The sequence below is a fragment of the Oryzias latipes genome, chromosome 17 (assembly GCF_053564925.1).
Source record: "Oryzias latipes strain Hd-rR chromosome 17, Olatipes_Hd-rR_3.1".
Taxonomy (NCBI): Eukaryota; Metazoa; Chordata; class Actinopteri; order Beloniformes; family Adrianichthyidae; genus Oryzias; species Oryzias latipes.
In genome coordinates, this window is record NC_136253.1 from 30,994,665 (window position 1) to 31,022,624 (window position 27,960).

Genomic DNA, 27,960 nt, shown 5'->3' on the forward strand with positions numbered 1-27,960 from the left:
ATGGTTTGATCAAAAAAAGCAACCTCAAATTCATTATGTCAATTATAGAAAAAAAAGGATATTTGCTCTGGCTTATTTTTTTACAGACCAGTAGTAATTGTTTAATAAAAAAATCTCGGAACTGTTTTTTTTAATGTTGTTTTGTTATTTTGTTTGTCAAATGAAAAAACAAAACAAAACAAAAACGATTGTTCTAACTTAAAATTCAAGGCAGGAAAAAACTATAGCGCGGCTCTTCCACTAGATGGCGCAAAGTGCTAAAGAATTTGAGTGCACGCGGGCCTGTGTGGCCTTGTGAAATGGCGTCCTGATGAGATGGTGTCGAAGTTATTTCCCTCATCGCCACTAGTCTAAAGTAACGACAGTTGCAGCCCAATCTTCACCAGCCATGCACCACAAGCGACCGTGTATGCAGAGACCATCGTTCAACGAAAGATAAAGTTAGTTTTTTCCGGATTACGTGACGCTGCTAGCTTGTTTCAAAATATCTATTTATTTTAATTTAGCCCTGGATAATTAATGGTTTTGAACGTTCAAGTGTATTCAACGCGAAATGTAGTGGAGGTCTCTTTTTTAGTCTCCAAACACTTTATAGGAGCTATGTTTACGCCTCTCCGTTTTTCGCCGCCCACCTCAACGGAAACGTGAGAAAGGCCTCTTGGGAAATGTATTTCTTTGATGGAACTGTTGCCGCCAACACCCGCCCGTACAAACGCCTATCCCACAATTCACCGCGTTGTTGTTAATTCCCTGTCTTCCCTCCTCATGAATATATATCAGGCAGCATTTGCGTAGGAGGTCGGGCGCCGTTCATTTAATATTCTAGCGCTGAATTTTGGTCCAAATGGGACGCGCAGCGCAGTCACGTCTCCGCCCTGATCCGTACTTTAGCGCCCGGCCTCTTCACAACGAATTTAATCAGCAAAATGTTGTGGGTTTTTTTTTTGGGAGCAGCGGAGGGGACTTCGACGAGGGAAAGAAGGCACGAAGTGAATGACTACTAGTGGAATAAGTCGGAAACACCGCCCAGTTGGCGGACATTTATCGCGCCGGGAACGTTTTATGGTTTCTAAATGTAGACGTTTTAGTTCTAACCCACTGCGCGCAGTTATTTATTTGGAGCGGAGGACTTTTCATTGGCGGACATGGAAAGTGTGCAGGCTGTCGCCGTGGACGGAGGCGCGACTAAGTTAATAAAGAAGCCCGGCGGACTCTCTGTCGCCCGGGGGACTCCGGCGGATGATGGCGGTGGTCAGTCGGCTCCCTCCCGCGCACAGGCGAGGAACGGGAGAACCCTTTCTCATTCCGCCTCAACAGCCGCGTCTAGTGCGTCAAACAGAGCCGCTGCGGCGTCTAATGGCCGAAGCAACTCCAGCTCTCTCCTGTTGCGACGGCGGCGCTTGAAGAGGAACCTCTCCGCCACGGCGGCAGCAGCATCCAGCCCCTCAGCTGTCACCGCCAAGATGAGCTCGGCCCTGTCCTCCGCGTCTCTGCACACACGCAGTCTGGACAGGAAGACGCTGCTGAGGCACCGGCAGAACCTGCAGCTGCAGCCCGCAGACCGCGACTGGGTGAGAGCAGATCTGCACCGCGGCTGCATTCACGTCCACCACAGACTGACAGCCTCGTACCCCAGGCCGGTTCTCTGCACTATGGACACCACCGCCGGGGAGGTGGCGCTCCGCCTGAGCGTTAAATCCCACAGCAAGTCGAGCTCCGTGCTGCGCATTTTTGCAAGAGATACCTCCAAGACTGACCAAAATGGCAACTGCAAGGTGAAGTGTGGATATGATGAAAGCAACGCAGAGGACTCGAGCTGCAAACACCGGGATTCCGCTGGAGTCAGGGGCCGTCCGAGTGACAGGCTGAGACTGCTGCTCATGGAGGACACCGGCGACAGGCAACAGCAACAGGACGTTGATGAGAAACTTTTCAGCCCGCAGTCAGAGTCACAAGACAATATAACCTGTTCATTATCTGATTTAACCTCCAACATCGATACACCCAACGAAGAAGATTCGGAGCACAAGAATGGCACGGATAGCTTTGGATTGAACTCTGGCTCAGACGTGGAGAGCTGTGCATTTGACGACCTCAGTTCTGGGGCCCAGCTCAGTGAGCACAGAGACTCCCTCAGTGATGATATGATTCTGGGCACTGAGGCATCCATCCTCAGTCCTTCCTTTGATAGTGCCACAGAGGGCCATGACATGTATGGGAGCTCCTCAGACGAACTGGAGCTGGACTGTCCTGTGCCCAGTGCAGGCTTACGCTCTGTATCCCGACACCACACCAATGGCATCCCTTCTGCCAACGCCAACTACAAGCACCGCAGCGGGGGGCTTTTAACCGACACCTCAAACAGTTTGGGCCAGGATATCAGTCGAAACACACGGGGTGGCCTGCACCCCAGCAACAGTGCTGGGTCTTTATCAAGAGACTGCTCTACAGGTGTTGCACCTGATGGCCAAGATCTAGACAACAAACAAGGTGCTGTGAAACTGGGCCAGACGGAACACCAAAATGAAGTTTCTTCTGATTCCAGCCCTGCGCTGTATGTTCAGCTGCACGGTGAAACTGTAAGGAGGCTCAGTCCAGATGAGAGGCCCCTGCAGATCCAGAATGACTTTCTCTTTAAGCTTGGATTTAAGGATCCGTGGAGAGTTCAAGAAGAAGGCCTTGACACAGAAATTGGCTCCTTGTTGCGCTTTTACGCAGGTAATTGAAACAACAGATAAAAAAAAAAAACTGTAATTTGCATTTCATTCATTTTTGCGTTTTTGCCGTTATGAGATTGGTGTACTAATGTTTTCTTTCAAACAGGTTGTCAACCTGTGTTTCTGTGGAACACATGCAATAATGCAGATATCTTTCATAATGCAGAGAAAACATACAAAAAGGGCAAAAGTAAGATTTAACCCTCAATGACTGCTGCACAAAATTCATAGTGTAAGGAAATGGAAAAAGGCGGTTGTTGTATTTTTTTATGATTCTGTTATGAGCAGATGACAGTGGACTGTTAGTCAGACTGCTCATCCAGTTTTCCCGGTCTGTGCTTTCTTCTCTCCTCTTCCGGCATCAAGTGTCTTTTCTGGCCTACACTTGCATACTTTTCTCACATGGACACGCATGACAATGCCACAAAGCCATCACCACAACTTATGGTGCTCAGACACGGGGGCCCTTTTCCGGCTTTTGTCCCATTATTATCCAAATGAAAAGACTGAATGCCTTTGAGGTTGAACAGAGAGTAGGGTAGGAGCAGTATGGCTGGGAAGACCATAAACCCCTTCTGTGGACGCAGTGAATTCTGGTCATTGAGATGCTGCACAGTGCCTGTCCTACTGGCGTCCAGCATGGCCACTGTCACACCAAGTGTCTGCCAACTGTGGTTAGAGTCTTCCGCTGAAGCTTTCAAAGCCCTTTTCGTCACCATGCCACTGCTTCAAACGTTGCTGCTGGTGATAACGTGGGCAAGTGGGAAACAGTGAAACTACACATTTACCATACATTAGTCATTAGTCACGTGACTTGTTCTGCTCTCAAAGACTTTCATACTTTCAGGAGTGTTTGCACTTGAGTGTGTAGATGTTTATTTTGAAGAAGAGTCCGTGCGGTCAGCTGTGGTAGAAGCCGTCGACAGTAAAAGTTCTGCCTCACACGTGAGACGGCTTAACTGTGGTCACCTGAGCTCTCTTTTAGCTCCCCCACGGTCAAACTCTCAGCCTGCAGCTTCTTACAAAGAGGCTTAATTTTTCATTCAGCCATACGTAGCAAGACAATCGAGAGCAATTTTACCCCCACACAGGCGCTCACTGTTAAAAGTAGCTGTTATGATCATGTGACACAGCCTGGAGCTTTACCATTTCCTCATGTGGAGGAAGCATGTGAGGAATGTACGCCTGTTCTTCTAGAATGTTAGGCATGTCTTCTGAGGAGGAAGTGGGGGCAGAATAGATGAAGGGATATTGTGCTGACACATCTTAAGTTGACAGGTTTTTTTCCAACGCAGACCGAGGAGATAAGAGCAGCCTCAGCTGACTTGTTGGCTGTCTTTTATGCACAGCTGTAGACCTCAGTCACGCTACAGGCCTCTTATGTCAGCAGGCCTGGGCATGCAGACTGGCTTTTGGATATTGAACTTTCCATACCTAACAGGTAAATTGCTGTATATCAAAGCACAAGATAATTTTGATAGCAAACTAGTTATTAAGTTGTTGGCAAGGATGTTTTTTTTTTTTTCATTTTGAAAAGGACTGATGAGTTGCTCTGTGATTAGAGCAGCACGAAAATAATAAGAAGCAGCTATTAAGTTAAGGAGTTGTCCTGGTGCATCACGCCATGTCCCTTGGACAATAAAAAGACCAGTTTGACTTTGAAGGGGTCAGGTCATGCTTTGAGTGTGCAGATTCTGCAGTGGACAGATGAAAAAAAAAAGCACACTTTGCCCCACTAGGCACACAAACGCACACACACACACATGTATGGAGGGCTGCCTAGATCAAAAGGGCCCTGTCCTCTTTGGCAGCCTGATGAGTGATCCTTTCAGAACTGCCCACACAGAAGTCTCTTGTAATACCCAGCCCACTTTATTAGAGTTTAAGTATGAGAGAGAAATTCTATTATAGAAAAAAATAGAGACAGAGCTGTTCAATCGGTGTATTCTGGTCCAGGCAGAATGTAAATGCTTTCGCAGGCACCTTCTCAGACCTGGGGTGTTAAAGAGGCTTTTTAAGCAGCGGTTTAATATTCTGACTGTCTAACGGTCTGTCAGTGGTTTGATTCCCAGCAATAGCTGATGGGTTTTTCTTCTTACAGAGAAGAACTCCTCTGTAAGGGACAGAATTCTTGTTTAGTTGTAGGAATTTGGAGTTGTAGGAGTCTTTTCTGCACCATTATACCCAAAAAAAATTCTTTAAAAATCAAACAATGGAAACTCCTGGATTCTTTATTAATTCTGTCTCTCACAGTTTAAGTGAATTTATAATGAATATTAAAGACCAAACTGGCCTTTTTAAGTTGGAAAACTAGAAGATTTGGTGACTGACAAATACTTTTTTTTACCTCATTGTTAGCCACTCCATGAACTCTGTTCCTTCCTGAATACTTTACACTGTTGGAAAGCCTCTATGGCATTTTTGCACAGCCTGTACTAGTATTCATGTCTGGGGTGGTAGATCCCATCATCTGTTGTTTTTGTGCTAAGCTTTAGTCGTTTTTGTTGGTATGATTAGGGGAACTATGGAGTCTTTCAGACTGGCTTATTCTAGCCAGTGACAAGCAGTCTCTTTATCATTCTTTGTGTGCAGGCTGATCTGGTCCATGATGACTTCTCCTTTTTACTCTTCTTCGTCACTAGGTGTCTGCTACTTCAGATGGTTAATTAGGAGTTTCTTTCTGGAGTCTGTTTGCAGCATCAGGTCCAGGGCTCCAGACTGCGAGCAATTGGTCGCATTTTGCGACCAAAATTTGAGAGTGTGCGACTGAATTTTACATCCATTCGCACATGTGCGACCAGTAAATTTGCCTCCCCCACTCTCCGTATTTTTTATACATTAAACGTGGAAGGGGCACGTCAATTATCAATGAAATAATCAATGAGACGCGAGCGCACACGCACGCAGGCAGACACACACACTCGCGCACATACTCATGAAACGCGAGCACACACTCGCGTGATGCCTGTGTTTGAGGCGGCCACTGCGTGTGAGAAGAATAGGGAAAGCCACTGTGAGTGGCTAAAATGCGTGTAGGGGGAGGGGCCTAGAGCTGACCAACCAATCACAGTGGGGTATATGACTCTTGGGGGCGTGACAATGACAGGGTTTGAAAGCAGGACACCTGACAGCGCCCTCCCCGGACCACATGAAGGAGTTCCTTACTTTCCTTTAGAACGTATTTATTCGCTCGTAATTTTCTAAATACATGCAGTCCGTGCTGAACTTTTCTCTGGGCCGCACAGACCCGGAGGAAGGTTTAGGATTTGGTTACGGTTACGGTTACGGCGGCGCATCAAACGGGTTACGGCAGCACACCGCTCCCGCGGGAGTCGGGTCAGCTGAGGAGAATAAATGTCCCACACCTACATGCGTGACGGCTAACGGGGCTTGAACTTTAAACACGCTCGAGCAAAAACAACATTAGTTTTAGACACACTGAAAATACGTGTGGAAAATGCAACGATAGACGTGTTTGAGATGAACCGGCACCTCGCCTGGATCGTTTGGGGGGGGGGGGGGGGGCTGTGAGATGAAAGCGAATCTGCAGCAAGACTGAAGGAGAACAGGAAATCGGAATTGTCCTTAACATTCAGTTTAGTTTTAATATTCTTCTCCCCCTTAGTATGATCTGTGTTATTATATATTTTATGATTATTTAAGGTTTTGTAATGTATGTAGCCTTTTTTAATGAATTGGTATTTTAAATTATTTTGATTAATCCCTCCACTACAAAAACCATCAGGACACATGTCCCATAATGCATTGTTTTGTAGTCTGTAGGGCAGCTTTCAGTCAGTTCAGTTTCCAGCTGTGTCCGGGTAGGTTTGCCCCTTGCTCCCACCCCTTTCTCCTGAAATTTTTGTGATGATTGACAGTTGATGTTGGAGCAAAAACAAAAATATATGTCACACACCATGTAATCTGCGCAGCGTTGAGTTCACCTGGGTGATCTCAAACACGGTTATTGTGCATCTTGGCTGCACCTATTTGGTGTCACCAAGATAAATTTCCATCAGTTTTCTTAACTATTTGTACTGTCATGACAGCGATGCTTTTGTCAGTTTACCTTCTTGGTGCATCTTCAAAAGTGCAGATTAAAATGTGACACTGAATTTGAAACAGCACATTGTAATTTCTGCATCTATTATTAAAGTATTTATTAGTAATACAGTGGAAATTAGTAGATTTGGTTAGAATTTTGATTTACGGTATGCGCCCCTAAATTTTCTAGTTGTGCCCCTAAAATTTTCAGTTAGGGGCCACTGTGCTCCTAGTGAAAAAAGTTAGTCTGGAGCCCTGAGGTCCTTGTTGTTAACTCTTTTATGGCAGTCCTAATTATAGTCTATGTTGCTGCTAAACCTATTGACGTGAACCAAGTGGATATCTTGCTTGCTTGGTGTGTTGATTGACGGCAGCCGATTTTTTAACTTGGGATCAGTTTGCATCGACCTGGCTTTGTAATGATCTGGCTTTGGAGATTCAGTTCTGTAGAGAGTAGCAGCTCATTGGTAAAACCCTCAACAAATGGTTTGTGTCCTCTATCACAGAGCCATTATGGTAAATTCTCAATAAGGGTTCTGATGGTTTTGTAGTTCCTGTAGAGCTGGTACCATTTGTGACATTTAGCCGTGGACTTTCTTTTCAACCTGGTGCTGGACAAATTTGATCATCTAATTTAATCAATGTAATCTAACCTGCAGGTACTGAATTTGTGTGTCTCTTCTTCTTCTTATTTTTTGGAACTTGCTTAATACACACATTTTGACCACCATAATGTTCAACTGCAGTTTAAGTGTAATTTTTATTGATAGTTCTAGGTAAATCCAGGACATGGACTGGGTCAGTTGGCAAAAAGGTGTTCAATTTTTTAGAACAACTTTTACAAAATCTAAATCAATGCGGAAACTTGGAAAAATGCTTTTTCTTTTTTTTCTTTCAGAAAACTGTCACATTTACTTCTCATCCTGGCAATGCATATTTTTATTTGTATCTGTACCATGTCCTTCATGAAAGGCTTCAGGCAAATCTAGACACAATAACAAATAAATCCCAGAACCAGGGTTGCATAGTGTTCCTTGTTTTTATTAGATTAAGCTTTTATGTTCAATAGTTCGCCAAGGAAATTATAATTTCATGGTTATTGGCTGATTTTTTAAATGAGTCATTCATTTAGAAGATTATAACAGTAACTTTCTAGTTTATGGCTTTGGGCTTTAGCCATCACATGCATACAACCAATAGTGGTTTATGATTTTGGGTTAGTTTTGAAACATTTAAAGTTTTCTAAACATTTTATCATGACAGAATAATATTTTACTGAATCTGAGCAGAACCTGCAGAGTTTAGAAGTGGTTTTCTGTCGCTTCAATAATTTTTGCAGATGTATTTAACAGATGAATAACTGTACAAGTATAAAGTTATAAAAACAGTACTACAGATTTATGACTTCAAGACTTTTTTTTAAGTTCTTAAATTAAAAAGAAGAACTTCTGTCAGCATGAGAAGAATCTCAAGAAAGAAAATTGTGGGAAAAGGTATTCTTCTAATAACGTTAATATCACACTCTGCCTAGGCTGGCTCTATGTTGACGTCATGAAATGGGCGGCACCCACAAGGAGCGAAAGGCGGTGCCTCAGAGATCTAGTCGTCTTACTTCCGGGTAGCAAAATGAACTGTTAAAATAACTAACTTTTCATTTAAAAAATTGTTGGTTAGTGTGCCAAAGGTAACATATTATCTTATATATGGATATAGTTTACTCTGAAAAGCTTAAGAAAAGTATCATACAGGCCCTTTAATTCTGGAACTATTGCCATCGACAGGACACAAAACATGTTCTTCAAACTACTGTAACTCTTCCGCTGATTACGTACAGCATAATTCCGATGGATTCTGAAACAGAGAAAGCAGTTTTGCATCAATATCCAACACTTTACTAATGAACAGCTATGGTAATTTAATTCATGTCAATATTGGACCAAAATATAAGTGTTAAAAAGATAAAGAACACTGGAAGTTTTCAGATCTTACCGAAGACTCCATAGGTTTCCAAGCTTCCTCTAAAAACAGCTATCGACAAAACCACCATCTCTGCTTTGTCTTTGTCAATTTGCACATTTTAAACTATTAAAATGCCAGATTTCTCCTACTGTCACATTTCTATGAATAGTTTTCAAAGAAAGAAGAACATGCTGTGCAAATATGTCTCAATGTGTTGTTTTTAAACCAGTTAGTGATTTTAGTGACAATAGAATCATGATGAATGGTTTAGTTTGCACGAAGTTTGTCATTAAAATGTTTTATTTTTGGTTACATTTGTTAACCAATCTATCTAGGATCTTGCATGCGTCTTTTATTATTGTTGTGGGACAAAAAGTCTCAAGTACATTTTTTGGAAACCTTGAAATCAAAGTTGCAGTATTTTTCAATAATATTTTTCAACTAAAGATTGTAGGAGAACGTGCACATTTTTAAGTGGTTGGGGTTTTTTTTCTTTTAATTTTTATGGAATTCTACAAGAAAAATACAGTATTGAAAAGTTCCTTATTAAAGATAGATTTATTTATAAATAAAATAAACTTCTTTGTTTGTGCAAAAGCAACTGTAAAACTAACACGTAATTATATAATAGCAGCATCCTTGGTAAATTTGACTCAAAAATGACCAAATTTATATTCATGTTTAAAGTAAAATGTTATATAAAGAAAACAAATTCGCATTCTGAGATTTTATTTGTTTTTCTTATGTTCATTCCTGCAGGACTTTCTGATATTCTCTTCATATGTTTTGTTACTGTAAAGTACTCGTCATTTGTTGAGTTTTGTTTGTGCTCTAACCCAACGTTGCAAGGAGTACAAAATAGTTTACCTACACTTTCATGAGGAATATTTCCACACTCCTGGCACTGTTTTTAACTGTGATTTTTGTGGGGAACTGAGAGACTTTATCACTCATGGTAGCAATTGAGATATAGGGCTACATTTGATTGGTTAGACAGATGAGGTTAACGTTTGAGCCTCTAAGCTTGATTGGCAGGGATAGTTGGTTTAAAGAAACTTATTGAAAATGACAACGATTGGACAAAGTTTCGACAAAGTGATTGAGCGAAGTTGCTGTGTTGAGAAAAATGTTTCAACTTGGTTGAACTTTGCAGCAATTGGTGCTATGGCTACATTGGAAAATCTTGTGGTTAATGCAGTATTTGAACATCTTTTGGTATGTAGAGACTCGTATAGAAAATGATTGATGCTTCTTACTAAAGGACCCATTGCAATTTTATAATGTAACTAAAATGTAATACTTGTATCGGCCCCATTGAAGCCTTAATTTTCCACGTATGCTCCCAAATGTATTGTTTTTAAAAGCAAGCAATGAATATATGTCTGTATTTGGTTTCTACTCTCTTTCTATTTGATTGTCTTCTTTGCCAGCATCTTTTCTCTCTTCTCACACCCTCTCTCAATTTGTGTCATCATCGATCCTCCACCCTCTCGTCTTGCTGTCTTTTCTTCCATTTCCTCCACCCTCATACCATCTGACAGCTTCCATTTATCTTCTCATATATCTTACTTTTCCCCACTAAATTGAGTTAATTCCAAGAGTAATTTAGCATGCTTGTACATCAAAAAGTTAAAGCAAACAACCACAGGTGTATTACACATGAGCGAACCCATCATATTGGACTTGTTTATTAGCAGATGTGCATGCTGTAATGCAGATTGCTTCAATGAGGTTGATGCTTCTGTGAAAGTTAGTTAAAAAGGGGAACCAACTCAAACTGAAATGACTGTTGTTGCTTAAAGCAGCAGATTTCATGAAGGGCAGCTTCAGGCATACATGTCAGTGCTGTCTGCCAGCAGGCACAGCTTAGACAAGGAACTGGGAACGGGACTGAGAGGGATAGGACCTTCTTCTGCCCTAAAGGGAAAGATTTAGCCTCTACGTTGCCAATCAAACTTTCCTTGTCAAGTGTTCTCATTGTGCAGCTTATTATTTTTGTGCCATCTGGCAAAAGCAAAGAAAAAGGTTCCTTCTTTATCAAGGGTCATGGAGGAGACAGACTTTCCCCAGGCTGAGCGCTCACCCCAGTCCCAAGCACATGCATACAGGAGGATTAGAGGCAGGCCAGCGGGAGCTCACTATCCCCAGCTTTGATCACCAGCAGTACAGCCTAATGCCAAACAACATCTGCAACTCTCAGATTTAAGGAGGCCCGCAAATTCTGATTAGGGAACACACGGCCTGCCCGCCTGCCTTCCGATGTACGGGGCTCAGTTGTGTGAATTCCTAGGTTAAATACCAGAGCTCCAGCCTTGGTTACACAGATTCGATTTAGAAAGCCTGAATCTTCAGAGATGGTACTTGGAATTTGTTTTTGAGCATTTAACTCTTTTCCAACTTTCATCAAAGCTTCAAAAAGATAGGTCAGTCGGCTTTCAGGGGGACTACAAATCTAGGATTTTGTTGCATTTCAAACAGAATTTTCCCTGAAATTAGACTATAAGGAGATTATAGCTGGACTCAACTATATAGGATGTATTTGAAAAGAGCTCACATTTAAGGTTTTAACACAAAGAGACTAAGTTGTATATATGAATATGGGAAGTAGAGTGAAACTTCCCTGTTGTAAAGGTTGGGATGGAACTTGCTTGGACAGGCATGCCTCTTAAATGTGCAGAAACAATTTTGCACGGTCGTGAGCTGCAAAACACCACAGCATACTGAAGAAAACATTGTACTATCTCAACAGTCATACATATTTTTTGTCTGTAAGGCATGACTTTTGACCAGGATGGGCAAGATTGTCACGTGGAATTAAAACACAAACAAGCTCTTCTCATCAACACCAATATTGTAAACCACATCAAAGTTCAAACAGTTGTTTAAGGCCTGAGTGATAAGAGCCAGTGCATGAAGGGTAGTTTATTTGCAATTGTTACCAGTGTTTGTGCTGCCCAACACAAAAGAACAAACAATGCCACAATATTTACATTCTATGTTAATCAAGTCACTGAGTTCAGGCGCAGTAATGTTATAGGTGTGGACTGGTTTGTTTGTCCTAATGTTTTTTCCTATCCTCAACTCAACTAGGAATATTTACATCACGATTTTCCTAATGTAAAAAATGTTCTGGTTGGGCATTAATATAGTTGGTTTTTAGAAAGACAATTTTATAAACACTGTGCTTTAGATTTTGAGCAAAGCAAATTGTCATTTTTTCATGTATTTACCTCATTCATTTTTTTTTACTAGTTCAGAATTTTATACAGGACAATTATTGTTCTTATTGCATTGTCAAGAAAAACATTAAAGGCTGTTCTTAAGCTTTTCAGAGTAAACTATACCCATGTATAAGATAATTTATTACCTTAGGCACACTAAAGAACCATTTTTTTAATGAAATGGGAGGTTTGTTCAAGCTGATTTCCTACACGGAAGTAAGACAATTGGATTTCTGAGGCCCCGCCTTTCGCTCCTTTTTATGACGTCAGCCTCGGCAGCGGGTCTGCGTTTCACCCACAAGAACAAACATTCAAACTTTTGCAAAGATGGATGTACATATTGTGTATTTAAAAGGAAAGCTTTTTGGTGATCACCGCTAGCTCTGTGGAGAAAGTAGGTGTGTGTATTAGCCTGGTGGCGGCACTGGCAGCTCAGGTTCTTCCTGAAAGGGGCTGTTCTCAATGGTCTACGTTACAGTGTGAGAACCCACTCGGTTTCGTGGGTTGGGAGGGGCTGGTGTTCAGAGCGCAGGTTTTTAGAAGAATGCTCAGAGATGCGTGAATTGATTAAAAATATTGCTTTGGGGTTGAAATGGTGAGAAATTAACGTCTCTATAATAGTATAATATTGTATGTATGTAATGTATAATAATAATGTCTGTATAAACAAAGGCGGAGCCTCCTGCCCCGCGCTCTTCATGGGTGTCAGGCTTCAAGGCTACCGGAAAGGTGACACTGTCTGCAGTCTCGTTTATTACTGGGCAATAAATAATATTCTGAGAAGATATCTGTACCAGCTAGCACTCGTGTGCAGCTCGAGAGCAGTCTGCTGCAGAAGAATCAATACGCACCCCCAACACACTTGTGTGCCCTCCTTCCTCCTACACACGCAGCGCGCTGACACACATACACACAGTCATTCTACAACACCTATATAGTTAATTCATTAGTTAGATGGTTAGATAGGTAGTAGTTAGTTGTAACTGTTATTTGTTAATAAAGAATACTGCGTATTTATTTCCAACGCGGCCGCCGGGGGATTTTGTGTTTTTTGCGATACCGCTCAGGGGGCTGGTTCATCACAGTGGTGATCAAAAATCCCACACCGTAACAGCTTTAAGCACAACAATCACATGGTTTAACCTCCCTATGAGTCCATGTGATAAGGCTTAGGTCATGATATCTTGTTTATGAGTCACTTCCTTTTAATTGCTCTGACAAACTGTTCTCCACAAAATTTTGCTCCGCTAGATTTCAGTGACACTTGATCACTTTTTTTCATAATTTTAGGACTTGAATGGTCTTTAAATAAACTTGGTTAAATGGTTAAACTGATGAATGGAAACAAATATCACCATTTTGTCATTGTTCCTCCCGTAGCTCAGTTTCTGGAGGTCAATTTCTCAAACAGATTTTTCTTGTTTTTAACTATTACTTTATTTGAGTTTGTACACCAACACATAATCTAAAAAATGACTGCCTTTTTTACCTTTTTTGGTTGCCAAGTCATGCTGAGCATGGACAGTCTATTGTTTTCAATAAAGTATAAGCCTTGGTCAGTCAAAGAGGTTGGTATATATTTTACAGACAGGTGGGGAAACAGCTGTGTTTAAAGCAGAAAGTTTGGCAAATCTGCTATCTGGCTGATTTTACACTATTTAGATGCATTTCCTGCACATTTTGTTACTGTTTTCCACTAACTACAGACTATAAAATGTTCATGCAGTGTATATGTGCTTAAATTGGAGCTCTGGTTGCAGTATTTGATGAAATGATGTTCAGTGTCCTCAATTTAGCCCTAAAATTCGCAGCAGTGGGTCTTAGATGTGTGGAATGGAAGCTCAAATTCTGCTTAAAGGGTCTCTGCAAATAGAACCCCTGCTGATCTCAGTTAGAACATCAAAATTAGCAGGTTTCTGTAAAAAACAAAGAAAGAAAAAAAAAAAGAATAGAAACGTTTGGTAATCACCCAGCTTTAAAAAAAAAAAAACTTTTTTGGGGATTTGACCCATTTTCCTGTATTTACACTTAATTATTTTTTTTTTACAGTTTTGGTGACAGATACTGAAGTTTATCTTTTCCTCAGTTCAAATTCACAACGTCTACCTGCCTCTGGTTAAAAGGCTTTCCCGTCTTTAGTTTTCTCACTATTTCTCATTCTTCCTTACCCTCCCACCCTTATGTCCCCCTCCCTCCCTCAGTGCCACTGTTTTCACATGGCCCCTGCATGTGACATGAAGCTGAGCCAAAACACCCCGGATGCCCGTTTCAGCCCTCCGCTGTTCCAGACCTTGTTAAATTTTAAACAAAACAAAAGGAAAGGGAAGGAGGGAGGCTGAGAAGAAAGAGAAAAGCGAGCACATGGGGCCAATGTGAAGCAATGGCACAATCTCATTCATCCGCTTGTTGGGTTTCCGTGCATCATCAGGAATGCTTTAACTCTGCCGCTTTCACCCCCATTTTTACTCTTACGGTGTGAAAGTCCTGATCTTGCCTTTTTGTTTTGTTCTTTCCACTCATTTATTGTTTCTGTTAATGAGAAATCATAACGGTTAAGTGATACAAAACATAAAAAAAACCATCTTCTTTGGATTCTACCTTCAACAAATGAATCAGATTACATTTCTGTCACCTCAAACTGGAAAAGCACATCTTCCTATTTAATTTAGAAAACATCAGATTTGTTTTAACAAACTGTCAGATAGTTTAGATTTCACTTTTGGACGAATTTGCTTATTTTAACCAAATGTAACTGTTTTTATGTTTCACTAGTAGATTTTTAAAATGTTCTGATTTCAGCTGTTTCTCAAATTTTACAGTCATTAGAGTCATGTCTATTCATCTGTTGCAAATGAGACAAACAAAAAATGTCACAGTGTTGTTTCTGTTTCATTCTTAATCATGTCATCCTATTCAGCTTTTCTATTAATGGTACTATTACTTCCTTTTGTCCACATGGGCATGAAAGCCTTACAGGTTCTATGGTATTCTGTTGGGTTTATTAGTAAGCTATACTGAAATCTATACCGTTGCAATTAAATAATAGTATACATAGAAACATTTGTAGTAACATGGAATTGTGTACACACATAAAAAAAAGTTTAGTTTTTCATTCATGAACAACTTCTCACAGGAAGTCAGTCCAGCATTTTATTCATTCCATCAGTCACACACTCGTTCCATATGATTTGACAGTTTGGTAATCTGGTTTAGTGTTTACGCATTCTCTTAGTCATTCTATTGCTATTCTAGTGATGCATGTATAAAAGATGCTTGCTGCCACCCACTGAAATCTGAAATTTTCCACCACTCAGGAATCTGTCTACTCTTTGTTGCACATGCTGGGCACACAGCACATCCACATTTGTGCTCTTTGATTGTTACCCTCTTCACTTTCATTTAAAAACCTTTGTTAGAATGTAATATCTCAAACATCCTTAAACAGTGTTTGAATGAACATATTGAAAAAATCATTAGTGTGGTGGAGGTTTTTTTTATCCACACCCTTGAAGCTAATTCCAGCAGAATATTAAAAGAGCAGCAAAGCAGGTGCAATGAATCTCCATTTCAAAGTTGGAAGTAATTAGTTTTTGCCTTTGTTGGAGAAGTAAACATGTGACCCTGCAGTTTCTGACTGGCAAAGCCTGAATTATCATTTCATCAGGTTTGACTAGTTGGCTGCTGAGATAAACACTTGCCCCCACACAGATTTGTTTTTGAAGAAGAGTTTTGTTGTAAATAATATTGTTCAGTTTTTTAAAATGTGTTTCTGTGAATGTCAGTATTTGAAACTTTACCTGATTTTCATTAGCTGCATTTTCATTGACTAGTAAATTGTGCAAATTGGATTTGTGGTAATAAATTTGCCTAATGGAAACACAAAGATTTCGAAAAGAAACTCGGATAATCGGGGAAAAATTTTCTTTGCGCTTTGAGGAGGTGGTTTTTGAGGCATATCAAAATTGAAATATTTCACAAAACTGCAATGCAAACACTTTTTTTTAAAATGAAATCAGTCATTAAAAACTCTGCTCCGGTAGCCAGTTTGTAGATAGTGATGACGATGCACTTCTTGGTAGGAACTGGCTATCAAACCAGCGGTCTCGCCCAGTACTCGGTGAGCTACTGCCGCTCTACAGAAACTATACCCTAGAAAACGCCACATGTTGTTTTGATTTTTGTCTAAAAATGGCATAATCATATTTGACAGAGCACTGGGAACACTTTTAAAATGGATCAAAAGGTGATTGGAGTGGGTCTTTGAGGAGATATTTTGGGATTACTTATAAATGCTGTACATAAGTGCTTCTTTTTTTTTAAAGCATTTGCATTATAAATGCAGACAAAGTAAGGACCTGAGGTCCTCTGTGATAATCATTGAAATAAACATGCACACATTTAAGTTCACATGCAGTGAGCTTAAACCTTTTGCTTTGCATCAAAGGCAAATTTTCAAAATGAAGTTGTTGTAGTCTCATTCTGGCTCTCATATTTCTCGGTTCTTGATGAATGCTTGTTTCTGTTTGGAAAGGTGCTATACCCATCATTCACTGTAATGTGTTTAACTTTATTAAGGCTGTGTAATTAAGACTTCTGCAGACTACGGATGCATACAAGCTGTTGGCAAATGCTTAATGACTCAAGGCTGAAGAGCCACAATAAGGGTTCTGATGAGCAAGCCGTTTCCTTGGAAAATACAATGTAAACCTGAGGAACCCCATGACATCTCAATTTTTCCGATTTTTATTTCAAATTCCCCCCCTATAATAAATGTGTGTGAAACTGGACAAAAATGCATGAATACCATCCATCTATCCATCTTCTATACCCGAACTGTTCTGTGCATGGTAACGGAGATACAAATGTCCATTCATCCATAATTTGGAGCCTATCTCAGCTTTTTTTGCTCAAAGTCAAACTACAACCTAAATGGGTTGCCAGTCCACAAAGCCACTAAGAAATAATCACACAATCTCCCAATCCCTACTGTGGGAAAATTTAAATTTTATGTAAATATTGTATAACGTTTTTGATAAGCAATCTAACTATTTGGGACTTATTTTCACTCAAGTATAAAATAAAAAGCTGTACATTAGAAAAATTAAGCATTCAAAAATGAGACGGTTCTAATTTCTGTTTGGAAAAAGTCACTTGTTTTGACAAAGCAATCAATAATGAATTCATTTGTTGATTAATGTCCTCCCTTTGTCATTGGAAACGGTGATCATATGTTTAAACTTAAGCTGGAGCAAAGACAAGCGCTGTATTATTTATGAGTGTGTGCCACTCTGCGCCTGGACTGCAGTGACCCCGTCGCTGTCAGGAGTCTACCCTTGAGCATGATGGCAGCGCTGAGGACACTGTGCAGGGCTCATTGGAGTTTGGAGATCTGTGGGCGTGGTTTTTGGTGGTTCAAACAAATAGTCTCTGTTGCTTGTGAAGGGTCCAAGTTAAATGATCTGGAAATGGCATGATGCAATTTGATGACATTTTTTAAATGCAAAGACAATCAGATTTTTAAATCCTTTGTTGACCTCTTCAGTATAGGAAAAACTTGGACATGGGAAAGGAGTTTGGTCTTTCATGACATTTCTTACTTTAAAGAGATACTTTGCTGTTTTAGCACTAACACTGTCTGTATGGGTATATTTTGATGGGGTGGGGATTCAATAATCTTAATAGAATAAATTGTTTGTTAAAATCAGAATATCAATTAATCAAAGCCATGGATTCAGTTTCCTTCAAAGTATTTCATGACCCCCCCCCCCCCAGAAATAGAATTTCTTACAGTTTGATTTCATTGTAAGAGTAATAATTTTAACCATCCGTCTTCAGTCTGTTGCAGGATAGAAAATTGATGGAAACGTCAGAAATGATTTGATATTTACTAGAATTGAATAAAGAAAAAAATCAAACCATTGCTCCATAGCAGGTGCTGGTGATTGGATTGATGGCTGGTGACCAAATAAAAAAGGAATTGGACCAGCAGCCCCAGTCTAACAGTGTTGACACCAGGCTGGGCTTATGGGCTTATTTCTGTGTGAAACTGTCCTTTTACTTGCAGTTTGTTGGGAAGAGCTGCCGTTTTCTTCAAAATCTTTTTCTCCTGTTTATTTCAGTGGCCAGGCAATGAGAATATAGGCATGTAACTTTTTTTGTAGGTTATGAGGGAAGCGTGTGTTTTCTATTTGTTTTAAAGGTGTTATGTTTGTTATGCTGGCTTGGCTTATCCTGAAGTTATGACACTCCTATGATAAATTTAAGTTATTATTTATGTAAAGTTTTTTTTAGTGTTTTTCTTGCTTTTTTCTCTCAACTTTGTGTTCTCTTGCATGACAGAGCCTCATGGGCAAGCAAGAAGTGGGGGCTTGTCCGGGATTTGAACCCAGGACGTCTCACCCCCTAAGTGAGAATCATGGATATATATAGACGGGCAGCCGTGGGGCAGCCGTGGGGCAGCGGTAGGGCGGTCAACCCATAATCGTAATATTGCAGGTTCAATTCCCGCCTTACACACCCATGTGTCAAAGTGTCCTTGGGCAAGTCACTGAACCCCACCTTGCCTCTGGTGGTAGGTTGGCACCAGTGTGCGGCAGCTGAGCCGCCACCAGCGTGTGAATGTGTCTGTGACTGTAAAGCGCTTTGGGCCTTGTAGGTAGAAAAGCGCTATATAAGTATACGCCATTTACTATCATATATATAGACCAAAAATATAATGAAACCTTGTGCACTCATCACTTTATGGTGGTTTTATCTAATCTGTGAGGAGGTTTAAAAAGCTTAAATTTAACCAAGCTTCACCGACATTTAATTAAGAATACTATAAATATAAAGGTTATGTGGAGGGAGAGCTGAGGCGATGAGATGTAAATTGACAAAAATTAAAACCACAAGGAGTGAGTCAGAAAGACAGAAACTATGGAGGAGGCAGAGAATAGAATATGCATTAGGGCTAATGGTACTAAAGCCTGATATTTGTTACACAGAATTCTTAAACAGCGTATAAGAAAAGAAATGAAGACGAGGTCTGCTGAGACCTTCACTACCCCTCAAGAATTATTATGTATACACACACGCGCGCTGTACTAAAGTTCTTCCAGCCGTAACCTGTGTGAGCAGGGAAGTGAAAAAGATGCATTACATAAGTGGTCACCAGGTTCTCCTGCCAGTTCACCACCACAGTTACTCAGCTCAAACATTTGCAGGCTTGCATGCAAATGTTTGAAGCTTTCTAATCTGATATACAAACTCTAAAAGGCTGCAACACCTTGAAAACTATTGAATAACCAAAGGTTAAGCAGCCATTTTGCACTTTCTAGAGAATGTTTTATTATTTCTAGTAGGGATGCCACAATTCTTGGTTAAAAACTGAACCATATGTCACACCATTAAACCAAATCATTGGAAAGGGAATTGTTGCATCCCTACTGCATACCAATGTGTTTACGTTGAAGGTGTCACACGTGTTGTCTTAACTTACTTGCTTATTAGCCAATTAAATAAAGTTTTTTTTCCTGATTTTTTATTTTTTTGTTGTTTTGTCATACACAAATCATATATTGAACCTTGACCCAAAAATTGAGGTTTGACCCAAACCTTGGGAAAACTGGAAAGTTGCATAACTAGTTTTTAGAGCCATCCCGTTTTATAAAAAGGCTTTGCTTGTTTAAAATCAGTCACTAAAAGGCTTAAAGTTGCTTTATTTTTAAAGGATAAACCCAGTGTTTTAAAACATGATTAAAATAAATTTGCTTAAAGCCGCAATGTCATTATGTTAATTCATGAGATTATCCCGGAGCTTGTAGCATTGACACATTTGTCATTTGGAATAGTAAATCCAATATTGTCATAATTTACACATATAATTAAACCTTACATCCTTGTATCAAATATCATAGGGAAACAGATGTCTGGTTTCCCATGACGAGGCAGTTTAAAGGTTGTGAAAGAGGGGGTTGGAATCAACTGTCCGTATTTTAGTTTTGCTTTCAGATTCTGACTTTGGTAGTTTTTTTCCACTTAAAAATTAGGTTTCATTGGTGAGGGAAAACAGAACAATCAGGCATTTTCATCTTGAAATAAATACTAATATATATTATTTATTCTTTCATCTTGTAAATTGTTTTGCCTCTTTCAGGGTCACAGGGCTGCCAGAGCCGATCCCGAAAGCAAATTTTTGGTTAGTTTCACAAATTTCAATTTTATTCCTAAGTTTTAAATTTCTTCAATTTTAATCAATAGTTATGTAAAAACTGCTTCTTCAAACTAAACACAATTGCTGTAGAGTAAAATATTTTAAGTAGGATTAGATACTGTGTGTAGTGACATTGTGAGCAAAATTAATATATATATATATATATATATATATATATATATATATATATATATATATATATATATATATATATATATATATATATATATATATATATATATATATAATTAATATATATAATTAATATAGCCCGTGAAATGAAGGGATTGTGTTTAAAAAATGCTTTAGTTTTTCAAATTTTTATGCAATCATTTTGTTCAACCCATGGAATAAAAGCTAAAAGTCTGCACTTCAATGGCATCTGAGTTGTTTTATTCAAAATTCACTGTGGTAATGTACAGAAACAAAAGTAGAATGAATGTGCCTCTGTCCAAATATTTATGGCCCTGACTCTGTGTGTATGTGACTGAGAGGTCTGAGGTCTTTCCAGGTATCTGTTGTAGCCACTCCTCCAGCTTGGGGGTTACTGCCCCGAGTGCTCCAATTACCACAGACACCACTGTCACCTTCACTTTCCAGGCTTTTTCCAGTTCTTCTCTGAGTCCCTGGTATTTCTCCAGTTTCTCATGTTCCTTCTTCCTGATGTTGCCATCGCTTGGCACTGCCACATCCACCACAACGGCTTTCCTCTGTTCTTTATCCACCACTACAATGTCTGGTTGGTTTGCCATTACCATCCTATCAGTCTGGATCTGGAAGTCCCACAGGATCTTTGCCCTCTCATTCTCTACCACCTTCGGAGGTGTTTCCCATTTTGACCTTGGGGTTTCCAGTTCATATTCTGCACACATGTTCCTGTATATTATTCCAGCCACTTGATTGTGGCGCTCCATGTATGCTTTCCCTGCCAGCATCTTACACCCTGCAGTTATGTGCTGGATTGTTTCAGGCGCTTCTTTGCACAGCCTACACCTTGGGTCTTGTCTGGTGTGGTAGATCTGAGCCTCTATTGCTCTGGTGCTCAGGGCTTGTTCCTGGGCTGCCAGGATGAGCGCTTCTGTGCTGTCCTGTAGGCCAGCCCTTTCCAGCCATTGGTAGGACTTCTTGATATCAGCCACTTCAGTTATGGTCCGGTGGTACATCCCATGCAGGGGTTTGTCCTCCCATGAGGATCTGTCCTCCAGCACTGTATCCTCTGCTCTCCATTGCCTGAGACATTCACTGAGCACACTGTCAGTTGGGGCCTTGAGCTTGATGTACTCATGGATCTTGGATGTTTCATCCTGGATAGTGGCTTCTACGCTCACTAGTCCTCGGCCTCCTTCCTTGTGGCTAGCATACAGTCTCAGGGTGCTGGATTTGGGATGGAATCCTCCATGCATGGTAAGGAGCTTTCGTGTTTTAACATCCGTGGTCTGTATCTCTTCCTTTGGCCATCTTATTATTCCTGCAGGGTATCTGATAACTGGCAGTGCATAGCTGTTTATTGCCCGGGTCTTATTTTTGCCATTGAGCTGGCTTCTCAGAACTTGCCTTACTCGTTGGAGGTATTTAGCTGTTGCAGCTTTCCTTGTTGCCTGCTCCAGGTTGCCATTTGCCTGTGGAATTCCAAGGTACTTGTAACTGTCCTCGATATCTGCTATTGTTCCTTCTGGGAGTGAGACCCCTCCTGTCTGGACTACCTTGCCTCTCTTTGTCACCATCCGGCTGCATTTCTCGAGCCCGAATGACATCCCAATGTCAGTACTGTAGATCCTGGTGGTGTGGATCAGGGAGTCAATGTCACGCTCGCTCTTAGCATATAGCTTGATGTCATCCATGTAGAGGAGTTGACTGATGTTGGCCCCATTTCTGAGTCGGTATCCATAGCCAGTCTTGGTGATTATTTGACTGAGGGGGTTGAGACCTATGCAGAACAGATGTGGGGACAGAGCATCACCTTGGTATATCCCACATTTGATGGACACTTGTGCAAGTGGCTTCCCATTGGCTTCAAGGGTGGTTTTGCATAGCTTCATTGAGTTTCCTATGAAGGCTCTTAGAGTCCTGTTGATGTTGTACAGCTCCAAGCATTCAGTGATCCATGTGTGTGGCATTGAGTCATAGGCCTTCTTGTAATCAATCCAGGCTGTGCACAGGTTGGTGTGTCGTGACTTGCAGTCTTGAGCGACTGTTCTGTCGACCAGGAGTTGGTGTTTGGCTCCTCTGGAGTCTCTACCAATGCCCTTCTGTGTGTTACTCATGAATTGATCCATGTGCCTATTTATCTTGGTTGCAATGATGCCTGACATGAGCTTCCATGTTGTGGACAGACAGGTTATTGGCCGGTAGTTGGATGGGACTGCACCCTTTGAGGGATCCTTCTGGATCAGGATCGTTCGCCCTTCCGTTAGCCATTCAGGGTGAGTCCCATCTCTTAGCAGCTGGTTCATTTGTGCTGCCAGGCGCTCGTGGAGTGCGGTAAGCTTCTTTAGCCAGTAGGCATGTATCATGTCAGGGCCCGGTGCTGTCCAGTTCTTCATACTTGAGACTCTTTCTTGGATGTCTGCCACTGTGATGGTTACTGGATTCTGTTCAGGGAGGTTGCTATGTTCTTTTCTCAGAGAGACCAGCCACTGGGCATTGCTGTTATGTGCTGTCTGTTTCTCCCATATACTTTTCCAGTACTGTTCAGTTTCTAGCCTTGGTGGGTCTGCTCGGCTGTTTTGACCCTGCCACTGAGCGTACACTTTTGCAGGTTGAGTTGCGAAGAGCCTGTTTATTCGTCTGGCTTCATTGTCTCTTGTGTACCTCTTTAGGCGGCTGCTCAAGGCTAGGAGCCTTTGTTTGGCAGTTTCCAGTGCTTCAGGTATGGGCATCTGGCTGTATCTCTTAGGTACTTGCTTTCTCATTGTACCTCTTTGAGCCTCTGTCAGCTTACTCACATCCTTCCGAGTTCCCTTGATTTTGGCCTCTAACCGTTGCTTCCATGGTGGGTACTGTTTTCTTCCATGGTTGCTCTTGTAGCCAAGCATCTCAAGGATCACTGCTGCTGAAGTGTAAACCAGTTCATTGGTTTCTGTGATGGTTGTGGTAGGAATTGCCCTCAATGCTTCATTAACAGTTTCCAGTAGACTTTCAGGTACGTCACTTAACCGTTGTAGTTGGTGTCGGGGTTGCCTAGTGTTCATTGTAGACATGATCTTGTCTTTCAGGTCACTTGCTGCCTCGCTCAGCATAATTGTGGTTGTTGGGGCTGTGTACCCAATCTCAGGGTGGGAGTTTATATTATTTATGTTTTATATATTTTTTTTCTTTTCATTTTTGTCCAGCAGGTGAGGAAGCAAATAACACATGTAGGCCTCTTGAGTTGAACAGATATTACCGTTACAAAGGGGGTTATAAGTTTAGACTTCATTTTTAATATATTTGTGAGCATTCCTTTTCGGACTGGACTGAAGACAGAAGGTGGGGTGGGGTATTAAGGATGGGGGGAAGGGGAAAAGGAAGGAAAAGGGGGGGTAAAGAAGTTGGGAAATGATTTTAAAATAACACACAGGGTTTCAAACAAAAAGAGGTAACAAGTTTCTTAACGTTTTAACATCAGTTGTTGCTGGCGATACCTAGCTTAAACTCTGGCTTTTTAACATACTCTTTGACATACCATAACTCCTCGACCACTTATGCAATCAATAAGAATTCTGATTCTTGGCTTTGCACCGATATGCAACACATTACTAACATAAAGTTTTGCATAACAGTATTGCTTTTCTCCACAACAGAATCAGCTGATTTACAGTAATTGTGTTAACATGTCACTACTGTAAAGTGGAGACTATCAGCGCAAGGCTACTTTTCTCTGCTTCAGAATCTGCTGGAATTACATTAACTGAGTAAACTGTTAAAGAGTTACGGTAGTCAAAAGACTGTAAACAACAGAGCTAAGGCTCCGGTGTTAAAGGGTTATGGTTTATCGTTATAGCTTTCACATGTAGATGTTTCCCAAAAGGGCTGGGCATGTCTACGGACTTCTTAATTCAGAATATTTGATTTTTAAATTAGCAGTGATACACTCAGCCACTGAAGAGTCCACAAGCATTCACTGTGTTCACCTGGAAGTGACACAGTTCCTTGTTTTCAGGTGAGCCAGATTTTGCTCGTTTTCTCCCCATCTCCCCACCAGAATTCAGATGAGCTTTTCCAATGAAGCAGACTTTCTCAGGAAACTCTTTTTCAAACAGCTCAATGTGAAAGTGCCCTCAGACCTTTTGGCAGACGTTCAATGGTGTGCATAAATTGTAAACCAACAGATAGAGGAAATGACTCAAGAGTGAATGACCTCATCTGTAAATATATTCAGAGGAAACCCCGTTTGAACAGATGACACTATCAAAGTTCTTATTTTTTCAGTTTAATACAACATACAACACAACACAAAATGCAACACAAAACTGATCAATTTATTTAGGTTTATTGCAAACGCATTTCCACAACTTTATGTTCTTTGGCTTTGCAGTCCAACTCTGTTTTCTTGACTGCGTTTGGTTAAGTTGTTGCAGATTCTCTTGCACAAAAGACGCTTCTCAGCATTGGCATTCTCTTGCTCCAAAGCAAAGGGCTATAAAACAATCCCTCCTCAGAGCTCTTGTGTGTCTGTGCATGACTGTATGAGCTCAGAAGTAGCTGATCAGTGAGCTTGTGTTTTTCACTGAAAGGTTTCATAACACACACTCATTACATAACAGCAGCTACACCCCTGGAGGGGGGGAGGAGGGGGTCACATGTATGTATGTGCATGAGGAGTCACAGTACATATATATTTTACAAATCCATGCAAAAAAAACAGTGTTAAGCTTGTAGGATAAAAAGTTTCCTTTCTACTGCCCCCAGTTAGTTCATATTGATGAGCAGCAAAAAATAGATTTTTTTAAAGGACACAAATCTAATTTATTTTAAATCTTTTTAATGCAAGGTGAGACTAACCAAGCATTGAAAAGCTGCTGTGTTTGTTTTTTCAGCTATCAGAGATGTGACTTATGATTGCATATTTATAGATGATTTGCATTTGCTTCTGCCTCAGCTCCTAAATTCAGATTTTCTGCAGCTTAACACCACCTGCTTTAAAAAGGCTGCATGGACTTCATGTTTCTGTATTGAAAAAGGAAAATAAGGAGGAACTACGGCGTTTTTAAGTGTTGATAACCCAAACAAAAACAACAATACACCTTTAAAGAAATGCCAAAGACTTTTTCACTGTACAGTATTATGCAGCTCCCACTGCTTCTACGAGCTGTCAGTGGTAATGGTATGACCTGACAACTGGAACTGTATAAAGCCTTTAATAGCAGAGGGCTGTTTAGTTCCTTTCTCCCTTGAGGCAAAGGGTAATAATGGTGTGATAGGGAGGATACTGTAAGCCGTGACCTCATTTGGATTCAGGATGTGTTTCACTAGTGAAAGAGAACGCTTTTTTTATGTGAGCACACGTTTCTGTGTGACTGCGTCCTTCGTGATGACAAGCCTAAAAGAGATGATGAGCCTTGGAATTTGATCATCCGTCATACTACTGTTAATTGTCCGCCTGATCCACTCTCTGGGGAAAGAGAGATGTCACACAGTCACTTAGCCGTGGGTAAAGCATCCTTTCTTTTAGTGCCTCCTCTCCTTGGCCCAGCTCTGTAATCCTGACTGTGCTGTCTGAGCTGAAGGATGTTCGGTGTCTGACAGCAGAGCTGAGCGTGGCGTGGCGCTCAGCTGCTCCTTCAGGGACTGGAGGCTCTCATGACTCTTTACACAACCAGAAGTGCACAGACTTAAATACAGACTCAAAACGGCTGTCATGCTAAAAACTGCACACACCTAGCTAGGGCTGTTGTTCATTAATTAGGCGACGATCCAATTCAATCCAAATCAAAATCAACGCTTGATAGATCAAACCACGTTTTGTGCTGTTTATTATATTACATTTGAATGATTGCTATATGTATGTCATTTTACTGGATGTATAAAAATAAAATAAAAATTAAATTTAATTACTATTATTAACACTTTTATTTGACGCAGGAGATCAGAATCAACTAAACGTGTAAAAACAAAGATTTTAGAAAGACAGAAATGGTGTTTGTCAGTTTCAACATTGTTACACTGAAATATTTTTCTGTCATCATTGTTATCTTCAGCAGTACACATAAACATTACTGTTGATTTGGATCATCGTACACCAAAACTTTGTCATCCACAGTTTTTCCAATCTTATAGTCTTATTGACAATAGTAACAGTAGATAGATGACAAGAAGATGGATGAAGACACTGCAACTGAGTGATTGAAAATGAAACTTGAACAACTAGAAAACACTCAGTCTTTTAATCTAAACTGACAACAGTGTTTCCACTAGACAAGTTTTACAGACTTTTTTTCATCTTCAGTGAAAAACTCTCACACTGTAGATGATTATTTTACAGATGTGTTCTGATGTGATTCTCCACCGTACTTGCAGACAGTCATATGACGTTTTGCAGTTGATCACATATACAGTAACCCCCCCCAATATTTGGACAGCGCGACAGTCCGGAGGGTAAACAAATTCTGTCAGGGAAAACACCATTCATTCATTCCATCATTTATTCTTCCAGCTTATAATTATTCTCAGGGATTATCTTCCTCTGCGTATCAGGATATGCATATCCATGCAGGGGCGCAAACTCCGGTTATAGTGATTTAGGAACCGGTGGAACCAGCTCTTTGAGGCCGACAGACCTATTTTAGAGCGAGAATTACATTTCCTGAAGTTTATTTTTACTCATCTCTACTGTAGTTCTAAAGCTCCTAAATTAGTGATCTGGGACGTCACAAATATTCATGCTTAAATTTTCCAGAACAGAAGGCAGATATCCACAAATTCGGATATTTATCACAGCACTATACCCACCACCAATCAAAACTGCAAAGTTTGAAATGATCACAATAGTAGTGAGTACATTCTAAATGTTTGAAACTATGTGGTTGAGTAGACCCACTTGTAGATTTTTGTTCAAATCTACATCACACAAACACTGCATAAAAAAGTATGTTCTGCATTCCTTCTCTACGCAAGAAAACCAAACCAAAAGAGCATAGACGAAAACAAAGAATATTTTTTTCTACCATGCCAGTAGAAAGCAGAATGTCCTTGTCTAATGTTTTGCCTGCTGGACACTCTTGAACATGTCTTCCCTGGTACTCAAAGTGTTCAAACTTAAGGCATATCCAACATGTTAAGCCGTATCTAAAGTAGAAACACACAAACAATGAATGTTGTGCAAATGTGAGGACACACCGATCAAGCATGAACATTTGCTTTGCATTAGAATGGACCTGATCTTACCACCTATTTTAAAACCAAGTACAATATGACAGTTGTCAAATCATCACATTCTTAGCATTTATAAAACATTATAACATAGTGCGGGTGAATATTCTTTGTGGCTGCTGGGTGAGGATTAAAAAGTGATGATCCATAGTGATAATGCACACCTAAAAAAGAAGGTCCGGTCACATAGCTTAAATGTTCTATATCGCAGTGCTGGCTTCTTTAATATTAGTATTAGTAATAATAATAATACACTTTATTTGTATTGCACCTTTCAAGATAAAAATCACAAAGTGCTTCACAGTAAAACACAGAATATAAAAAAGAATGATGAAAAAGCAATTTTAGAATTCTGAATAAGCAATTTTAATATGTGTTAATCTGTGCCACATATTCATAGTTTGGCGCTTGTTGTGCTAAAAGGTACAAAGCGGGAAAAAGTGGAGCAAGAAGGTGAGGGTAGCGACTCGCCTGT

The 27,960-nt window shown here is 40.5% G+C and overlaps 1 protein-coding gene across 1 annotated transcript in view; it reads left to right on the forward strand.

Annotated features, from left to right (window-relative positions):
- The first annotated feature begins 777 nt into the window (after nt 1-777).
- phlpp1 (PH domain and leucine rich repeat protein phosphatase 1) overlaps nt 778-27,960 on the forward strand; it is a 55,592-nt gene continuing 28,409 nt past the window's right edge. The window contains exon 1 of the mRNA XM_011486908.4: nt 778-2,718. Within this exon, the coding sequence (XP_011485210.1) occupies nt 1,146-2,718 (1,573 nt within the window). The 5' untranslated portion in view covers nt 778-1,145. The remainder of the gene's footprint in view (nt 2,719-27,960) is intronic.